The sequence below is a fragment of the Mytilus edulis genome, chromosome 5, assembly GCF_963676685.1.
Source record: "Mytilus edulis chromosome 5, xbMytEdul2.2, whole genome shotgun sequence".
Lineage (NCBI taxonomy): Eukaryota > Metazoa > Mollusca > Bivalvia > Mytilida > Mytilidae > Mytilus > Mytilus edulis.
Window position 1 is genome coordinate 64,207,968 of NC_092348.1, and position 10,677 is coordinate 64,218,644.

Sequence of the window (10,677 nt, forward strand, 5' to 3'; positions counted from 1 at the left end):
TTGCACTAGGTAGCTACCATTTGATTTTTATGGGGGGCTAGGATGAAATTTAAAAAAATAGTCAGGACAGGAAGGTAGAGTTTAAGAAAAAAAGGCAGGATGAGCAACTTGGTCAATAAAAAAGACAGGATGAAAAATAAAAAGGCAGGACAGAGATTAAGACTTAATAAAAAATGAAGGACAAAATTTTTCATCCTAGCCAACACCCCCCCCCCCCCCCCCCCCGAATAAAAATCAAATGGTAGCTCCCTTAACATGTTCTTATCCCGAATATACCTTCAATTTGACCATGGACTTTAATTATCGTTATTGTCGTTATCATTTACTTAACTTTAACAATGAATATGTGTTATAAAATGCACATTTTAAGACTGAATTTGACCACAGTGTGATGTCAGCTGAAACTCATCACTAGTCTATACTTCTGATAAATTTTAAGCTAATTTAGATTTTATTAACTGTAAATAGTGTGTATAATTGAATACAATTTCTGGAGAACAACTCTTGGAAAGTGGTGCTACATTTTCTTTTTTTCCCAGTCATATGGATAATTGCACAATTGTAATGACTTATTGAACAACAGAGCTAGAGGATTGCTGTATACGTGAGTCGTATATTTTAGAAGTCTTGGACTAATGATGTCGGGGCATGTTGCCATAGATCTATACGTCCAACAAAAGAAGTTGATCATAAACTTCCTCTTGCGTTATACAGTTATGTTATCCAAAGTATGAATGACGTCATTTAGATTTAAAACTGGTATATTTGTAGACCAATCGTCAACGCTCGATTTTTCACAAAAACAACGATTAAAGGCATTTGCCTCGTCTTTATTACCGTCTAAGTAGGCATCAATTTTATCCTTCAGTAGGATAGGGGGTAGTCCGTAGATTTTTAAGGTAGCCCAGCAAAATTACGCATGTTTTCTACCAGTTCTTAATGTAATTTATCTGAATTTATTTATTCAAATTGTTTTCAGTGAACAGGGTTTTTGCATGTTTAATCAAATTGACAATTCATTTCAATTTTAATAAAGTTTACACAAGATTGTTATCCTCTTGATAGTCGGCTTATTTATAGCCACCCTCTTTATCATTTTCTTCCAGATCATTGTCATTATCACCGGTCTGTTTATTGTCATCATTTTGATGATTGTCAGCCTGTTTATTGTCATCATTTTGATGATGGTCGGCCTGTTTATTGTCATTATTTTCATGGTCGTCGGCTTGTTTATTGCCATCACTTTTATCATTCAGTTTATTTTTATTACTTTCATCATCGTCGACTTGTTTATTGTCATCATTTTCGTCATCGTCGGCTTGTTTGTCATCCTTTTCATGGTCGTCGGCTTGTTTATTGCCATCATTAATATCCAGTTTCTTGTCATTACTCTCATCATCGTCGACCGGTTTATTATCATCATTTTCGTCATCGTCGGCTTGTTTGTCATCATTTCCATAGTCGTCGGCTTGTTTATTGTCATCATTTTTATCATTTAGTTTATTTTCATTACTTTCATCCTCGTCGACCTGTTTATTGTCATCATTTTGATGATCGTCGGCCTGTTTATTGCCATTCTTTTCGTGATCGTCGCCGGCTTGTTTGTCATCATTTCCATGGTCGTCCGCTTGTTTATTGCCACCATTCTTATAATCTTTATCCTGTTTATTCTCATCATTTTCAGCTTCAAGTGTTGTATTGTCTGAATTTTCTTCGTCTTCAGTTTGTTCAATTTCCCATAAAACATGTTCATATCCACTTTTGATGAACCTTTGAACACATATTCTGCCTGTGAAACTAGCGAATAAGAACATGTTTGTGAATTCCTGCGGGGCAATCAAATAACATTTTGACTTTCCCTCATTATCTATCGGAATAATTTTCCATGTGCCCACTGCACTAGGATCACCTTTTAATCCCCCCCACCCACCATCCATTGGTCACCGCCCTAACATGATACTCGGTGTGTCTGTGGGAATTAATATGAAAATAATTCCCGCCAATACTTGCACGCTGGAATGTAAAAAGGGTTTTCTTCTGAGAGACAGATTTGGTATATGTCCATCTAACAAACTTGAATCTATTTTTTGCAATATACATCCTTGAGTCTTTATACACGACTGGTTTAATATGATATACGCCTTCGCACAGACAGTTCAAATCATCCATTTTCATTTCATGCTCTTCTAGGAATTGTTGTATTATCTCGTGTTCGAATAAGTTTCCAGAATAATGGATGATAGCAGTTTCTCTCGATGGCCGGACCAAAAATTTTAACAATTCCTTATTTTCATGTTGTTGTTCCTCGATAACAGCTTTCACTCCTTTAATAAGACTTGGTGAATTATTTGAAAATTTCAGTAATGCATATATATGCCACAATATTCCTCTCTTCATTGTGTCAAGACAACAGTAAACGTGAATATAACGAACAATCTTTTCAAATTCTGATGTTCTGTTGTTACAATATTTTTCATATTCCTCGTCTCTCAGCTCCTTGATACGCTTTGCTAATTTTCCCATCGTTGCAAATCCGTCACCGATTGGAACCATTGCGCAGACAGCACTTACCTCATGGGTTTCAAGTTTTTTGTCACCCATAGCGCATACTAATTTGGCATATTTTGTCAATGTACATTTTATTCCTTCACATTCGTTCAGCATATCGTTATCGGACTGTTCTTTAAGCATTTTCCTCAGAGTAGTTTCTAGATTTGGACCATTTGTCTGTTTGTTGAATAATGTCATGCCAGCAACAATAACAAAATACAAGACGGAAAATACCGGATGAACAGTGGACAACTGTTTGAAAATGGACGAAGCATTTTGGAATAATTGCCCACCTACAGCAACATTTAAATCATTTTTCTTCAAACTGGACAGTAATGAAACAAATGAAACAATGCTTGATCGCAGTTTCTCTGAATCGGTATCGATCAGTTTGTCTAATTCATCCAAAACAGAGTGAAGAGCTTTCTGTAATTCGTCGTCAATTGGTAGTATTTCACGAATAATTTTCAGTTCCTGATATAGTCCTAAAATTAAAAAAAAAGTTAACTCTATATTTACGTATAATCCTTTTAATCAAAGCAAATATATAATAGAAAAAAATGAAGAAGAAAACTGTCTTAAATATGTGATAGTAATTAATAATTCACGTCCTGTCTTCTGGTTATATCATATATGCATTTAATTTATATTTACATGTAGAATTGAACTATCAGTAAATGCTGAAAATGTCTGTAAAATAAATAAGAATTGTGCCGTGAGAAATGGCGTTTTGAGAGTGCGGACATTCATATACTTGATGGCAGATATAAAATAACGTAACCCTGGTTGAGATAAATTAAAATAAGGTCCCAAATACATGTGCATGACTGAGATCTTTTTTTATTTTACAGAATTAATTAAAATGTCAAAATTACAAGAGGACAGATCAAGGATTTGTATAGTACACATGTATTAAGACTACTTGCTATTTTAATCCTTGGACAGATATAATGCGTTATTTAACTTCTGTTTCTATTAAAAAAAAAAAAAAAAAAAAAAAAAAGTTGAAGAAACGGTTTATTCTGGCGGTTCATTCAACCTATGCCAACATTTTGAAATTTAGGTATAAAATTGTGTGAAAAAACGTTGGCATAGGTTGAATAATTTTTTACAGATTAAGTGTTATAAAAACAAAAATTAATTAGGGGCTAATCAATCTACAACCAGTTTAAACGTAGCGTTAAAGAATACTCAATATACATTTTTTATACAAGTATTAGTGAAAATTAGGTAATTGGGTGTGTTGAGGATCTCTATTTCACAAAGGAATTAGTTTGTTAATTTCATAAAGACTGACTCATGTAAAATATCTATTTTAAATGTTCACTATTAATTCCAACACATACAGAGAATAAGATGAATTTCACTAATGTGATTGTCTCAATAGTCACACTATAAGATATAATGCTACATCTGCACAATCAACTGGTGTCATGTTCAACTTAATCCTTGAGTCTCTAGTATCAGTTTCGCAAAACTATCTCAGGAGTAAGACATGTCTTAGGATGTTTTAACAGCATATTCTAGTCTTAAGTGGGTTTTACAAAGTGGTCCTTAATTTGGACATCTTTTAATGTTCGTCACAAAGTAATGACTCCACGAGAGTTTGTTTATAAAAATTACTCATTTTATATATTAATTTTGCAAATTATCTTATATGATATTATCTTATTATCAATTTGGATGATGGAGTTTCAAATTAGAGACACAAAATGTAACCATAAATCTCACAACTCAATATAATTAATAAAAAAAAAAACACGGGGAACTTGCATTTTTTAAATAAGTATAAATAAATGGTGCATTGTCCCACTGGAAAGTTGAACCAAAAAAATCACTATTTTTTTTAATTTATTTTAAATTTTATATTCTAAAATTACTTTGATTTTAAAAAAAATCTGTTGAAGTATGTTATATTTGTATATTTTGTTGCTTGTTGAAGTATGCTTCATATTAAATACAACAAAATAATGAACAAAAATTTAAAATTTGCACAAATGAAATAGCTTTTTTCTCTTTTTTTCTCAAGTATTGTTATATTTAAGCGTTAAATTTTAGAAATTTAGTCTATTTTTTATAATTTTTATAATAATATTTAGTTCAACTCAATTTTTCTAGTATCAAGGGTTTTATTTTACAATTTTTGTCTTCTAGAATTTTTTTGATATTTCCATTTTTACTACAACATAATTTTGCAAATTACTTTATTTTTGTTTTGAATTTTTAACTAATTATGAAAAGTAATATTTAATGCTAAAATATACTGACTGTATTTTACCTTTTATTAATTAATATTTGTTATAACAACACCTTTTGTATTTCGTTTGTAGGCATAGGTTGAATATGTTTTTATCAAATGTTGGCATACGTTGAAGACACCATTCTGGCTATTCCTACATTTTGAATTTTATAGGTAAAATAGTAAAATTTGGTGTCATCCTGGTTTGCCCACTTTTAATTACATGTATATGTAAACATAGAGGGAATTGTTGTTTTAACAATTATAGTTTATTTCTGAATTATAGTCATATTTTTTACCTTTTTTTTACCTGTAAAATTAAAAAAGATTATATTCTGCTATCAAATCAAGGAAAATGTGCATTTTTTTTTTATATTTTATATATTATGTTTGGCAGGATAATGTATTTTATGAAAAAAAATAGGGAAAAATGTGTACTAAAATGAATAATTATTACAATTTATTAACAAATAGTTTTAATTATTGGTAAAAAAAAGTGAAAAGTAAAATAATGAAACTAAAGATTTAATAGAATAAATCTCATTTGAATATCTTTTAATTTATTCAACTTTAAAATTATTTTTAAATTTCAATACAATACACTGTTTCAAAATTTAGTAAAATATAAAATTATCCAATTAAATTTAACAACTAGAATATAAATGCAACTGTTCAGTAGCCATTGATCAACAAAACCAGTTACAACTTCAACCAGAAACACTAACTATTGACTACGAGACAGCAACCAACAACGCAACAGAGACAGTATGTCCAGGGGTAACCGTGAAAGGCTGCTTCTTCCTTTTCACCCAGTGTATATGGCGAAAGGCACAGAAATATGGACTACAGTCCTATTATAAAGAAAATGATACCTCTTGTTCCACCCCACCTTGCTGACGATGTTTGGCTAAACACTTTAGAAGACATTGGAGAAGCTGAAAACATACCCGCTACAACTTCATTTACAGATTACATTACGTGACGGAGTTTTGGGTTGAAAACTACCGCTTTCTATGGAACCACTATTACACAGAAGGACCCTGCACCATGCAAAAATCACCTGGAAGGATGGCACAACAAACTTAAGAAGCGACTCAAACACGCCCACCCCAACATCTACGAGATCATTTAGCTACTGAAGAAGACAAAGGCACTAACAGAATGCAACATTATCCAGTATGCAGCAGGAGGAACCCACCCACCTTAAAGACGACGATACAGAGTAACAGATACCAGACTCAAAGACAGATACCAACAAGGACCCATCAACGTGGTAGATTACTCTGACGAAACATCCCATCTTCTCCATTTGAACTGAACAATGAAGTGAATTATTGTAAATTGTGACTTTGTAAATATATTAAATGTTTTGTTACTTTTGATGTATATATAAAAGATTGTGTCTCTTATCATTTTACATATAGTGCCCTTATTACTTGTTAATTTATTAAATTATGTTTGCAATAAAAGAAAACTCAGTGTATAAATATATTTCTATCATGTAAATCATTCAGAAACTAATGAATATAAAGACACTTTTATAACTGAATATCATTTTTTAGTTATTTGCTGTATATGTATGTATGTTGAATGAATTGATTGAATTGATATTAAATTACTGAGAAAAAGTTTTTGATTTTTTTTTTAAATTATTTTTCTATACAAAAAACAACCTAAATATCTAGAAAACACTTAAAATCTATATACTTGAGTTGGAACAGACTATACAATTGTATGCTCATTAAACCTTTTATCTTTTTTGTTTTCTTAACTAATAGATAATTGGTAGAATTAAAAGTGAGCAAACCAGGAGTAAACCTAAAATTTAATGTTGGAGTTCCCAGAATGTTTATGTAAACAATGGGATTATGAAGGATTATGTTGTAACAACACTAAACTAAAGCACCAAGGTAAATCCAGGTAAATCTTGTGGGAAATAAAGAAAAAGAATAGTTTATATTACAATATTTAATTTAATAATTTCATAGCACATTTTGTGTAAATAATATTCATAAACACAATACGAAGTTATAGGCACAATGTGATTCACACGCTATATAAATTATTTAGGTGAAACCAATAATATATACAAGGAAATAATATCAATTGAAATATAAATATATTAAAATTGTAGTAAATATTCTTTGAAACAATGCACTAAATTTTGAGTCACACTACATATTCATTGCAGCAAAACACCAAAAAAGTACATTAAATTGACATTTAAACAGAGCACTAACACAGTAAAACATTGCACTGAATTGAACACACAAGAGTCTTATTTATTGTGCAGGAGATGAGAAGCAGAATCTCCATACAGGACTGGCATAAGTTCACCATTCTGTAACCTTGTTTTCAGTGTTTGAAGTCTGTGATCTATTTCCCTGTATTTTCTCTTTCTTGGAACACGTTTACCATCGACTCTTGTATAAGTGTGAGAGCTTGGTAGACTTCGTCTTATCTCAACAACTTTATCATGTTTGGGTGAGGTGCCTTGACTAACTTCTTCAGTTTACTAAGCCAACCTTCTAAATGATTTGTTGTTCTAGGACCTTCTGTTGTGAAGTGATTCCATAGGCGTTGGTCGTTTTCTATCCAATAGCTTGTTACATAGTCTGTGAAGTTAAGAGTTGGTGTATCAATATCTGCAGCATCGATGTCCTTCAGTGTGTTGAACAAGTTTGAAATATCTTCGACTGTATTGGTTGGTAAAAGTAAAAGAATATAGTACATCGTCTACTCTGAGTTGCATTCTGTCTGAGTGGTGATTGTGGTTAGCATCTATTTTGGTTGGTATGTTGTTGTTTGTGTTGATAGTGGCAGGGCAGTTTCGGGTAGAGCATTTCCAATAACATCTGTCTCCACGTCTCAACTTTATCTGGAACTTGTAGGAATTGTGAACTAAGTTCTGGTTGCCTAATCTATTTGTAGTAAATCATTATTTATTCAAATAATGAGATTAATTAATTCTCTGAAGCTAAAGTTGAAAATGTTGGTAACTATAAAATGCTTGTAAATTGTGACTTTGTAAATATATTAAATGTTTTGTTACTTTTGATGTATATATAAAAGATTGTGTCTCTTATCATTTTACATATAGTGCCCTTATTACTTGTTAATTTATTAAATTATGTTTGCAATAAAAGAAAACTCAGTGTATAAATATATTTCTATCATGTAAATCATTCAGAAACTAATGAATATAAAGACACTTTTATAACTGAATATCATTTTTTAGTTATTTGCTGTATATGTATGTATGTTGAATGAATTGATTGAATTGATATTAAATTACTGAGAAAAAGTTTTTGATTTTTTTTTTAAATTATTTTTCTATACAAAAAACAACCTAAATATCTAGAAAACACTTAAAATCTATATACTTGAGTTGGAACAGACTATACAATTGTATGCTCATTAAACCTTTTATCTTTTTTGTTTTCTTAACTAATAGATAATTGGTAGAATTAAAAGTGAGCAAACCAGGAGTAAACCTAAAATTTAATGTTGGAGTTCCCAGAATGTTTATGTAAACAATGGGATTATGAAGGATTATGTTGTAACAACACTAAACTAAAGCACCAAGGTAAATCCAGGTAAATCTTGTGGGAAATAAAGAAAAAGAATAGTTTATATTACAATATTTAATTTAATAATTTCATAGCACATTTTGTGTAAATAATATTCATAAACACAATACGAAGTTATAGGCACAATGTGATTCACACGCTATATAAATTATTTAGGTGAAACCAATAATATATACAAGGAAATAATATCAATTGAAATATAAATATATTAAAATTGTAGTAAATATTCTTTGAAACAATGCACTAAATTTTGAGTCACACTACATATTCATTGCAGCAAAACACCAAAAAAGTACATTAAATTGACATTTAAACAGAGCACTAACACAGTAAAACATTGCACTGAATTGAACACACAAGAGTCTTATTTATTGTGCAGGAGATGAGAAGCAGAATCTCCATACAGGACTGGCATAAGTTCACCATTCTGTAACCTTGTTTTCAGTGTTTGAAGTCTGTGATCTATTTCCCTGTATTTTCTCTTTCTTGGAACACGTTTACCATCGACTCTTGTATAAGTGTGAGAGCTTGGTAGACTTCGTCTTATCTCAACAACTTTATCATGTTTGGGTGAGGTGCCTTGACTAACTTCTTCAGTTTACTAAGCCAACCTTCTAAATGATTTGTTGTTCTAGGACCTTCTGTTGTGAAGTGATTCCATAGGCGTTGGTCGTTTTCTATCCAATAGCTTGTTACATAGTCTGTGAAGTTAAGAGTTGGTGTATCAATATCTGCAGCATCGATGTCCTTCAGTGTGTTGAACAAGTTTGAAATATCTTCGACTGTATTGGTTGGTAAAAGTAAAAGAATATAGTACATCGTCTACTCTGAGTTGCATTCTGTCTGAGTGGTGATTGTGGTTAGCATCTATTTTGGTTGGTATGTTGTTGTTTGTGTTGATAGTGGCAGGGCAGTTTCGGGTAGAGCATTTCCAATAACATCTGTCTCCACGTCTCAACTTTATCTGGAACTTGTAGGAATTGTGAACTAAGTTCTGGTTGCCTAATCTATTTGTAGTAAATCATTATTTATTCAAATAATGAGATTAATTAATTCTCTGAAGCTAAAGTTGAAAATGTTGGTAACTATAAAATGCTTTAACTACCTTTCATTAAATAATTTTATTTTCTAGACTACTAAATGCTTTAACTACTTTTTCTTATTCCATATTAGAAAAACTTAGTTATAACACTTGATAAATGTTTTCAAACAAACAAAAAACAATTTTTTTTACACAAATTTCATATAAATAATTGGTTTTTTTTAATTTTCACAGGTAAATTTACCTGTGACCTAATTAGACACTTATGACTAAAACAACATATTTTGCAATTACAACACATATTGTTCTTCCCATAATCTCCCATGTAGGAATAGCCAGAATAGTAAAATACAAAATGTAGGAATAGCCAGAAGACACCGGAACAAATAATTGAGAATAAAATTGAATAATATATAAATTGGTAACAATCACAAATTTGTTGATGTAATATTTTACCTGCTTGGAGAGCTGTTTTCGGTGCATTACTTTCTTCGCCAGCGAGATCTGAATTTGATGCCATATTGTCATTCCATTCGTATAGATATGGCTCTAACTAGAAGAAATTAGCATTTTTGTCTAGACCAATAATTTGGTAAAAATCGCAGTATATCCGAGTTATTAGACCTTTTCAGTGACACCTACAGTTTACAGGTAAAATGAAGGGGTCGTGTCAAAATTAAAAATTAAAAATTAAAAACCATTCATGAATAGTATTACTCCTTCGATTTATCGTTTTAAACTATTTTGACGAAAGAACATACTAGTATTTCAAACAAATATGAATTATATCTCTCTCTTTTGTATAACATTCTAATTACATGTATTTATACGACATTTTACGTTGAATTTATTAAACCTTCAAGTAAATAATTACTTTAATCAATTAACATCGCAATCTGCCTGTTCTTCTTCTTAAATTTTATGATCATGCGATTATTTATATAAGCGAGTCTGTCAACGCAGATTATTCCACATGCCTATAGCGATTAATTTGTTTTTGTAATGTTTAGTAAATGCAGTTAAAAGTTTAAATGTTGGTATTCCGATAGAGGAAGAGAAAATATGTATTTTGCTCTATGCTGATGATATTGTTTTACTTGCTGAAAATGAATCAGACTTACAAATGCTCTTAAATGTATTACATATGTGGTGTCATAAAAATGATATTAGTGTTAATATGAGTAAATCTAAGATTATTCATTTTAGACCACCTTCTTTTCCAAGGTCTATTTCTACATTTATGCTGGGTAATGATA

General features: G+C 30.8%; 1 protein-coding gene across 1 annotated transcript; it reads right to left on the reverse strand.

The window, feature by feature from the left end:
- Positions 1-981: 981 nt before the first annotated feature.
- LOC139524183 (uncharacterized protein DDB_G0287625-like) lies at positions 982-10,074 on the reverse strand. Its single transcript, XM_071318810.1, has 2 exons — positions 9,878-10,074; positions 982-3,035 (listed from the first exon to the last, which is right to left on the reverse strand). The coding sequence occupies exon 2, from the start codon at positions 1,935-1,937 to the stop codon at positions 1,071-1,073; it is 867 nt and encodes a 288-aa protein (XP_071174911.1). The 5' UTR covers positions 1,938-3,035; positions 9,878-10,074; the 3' UTR covers positions 982-1,070.
- Positions 10,075-10,677: the final 603 nt, after the last annotated feature.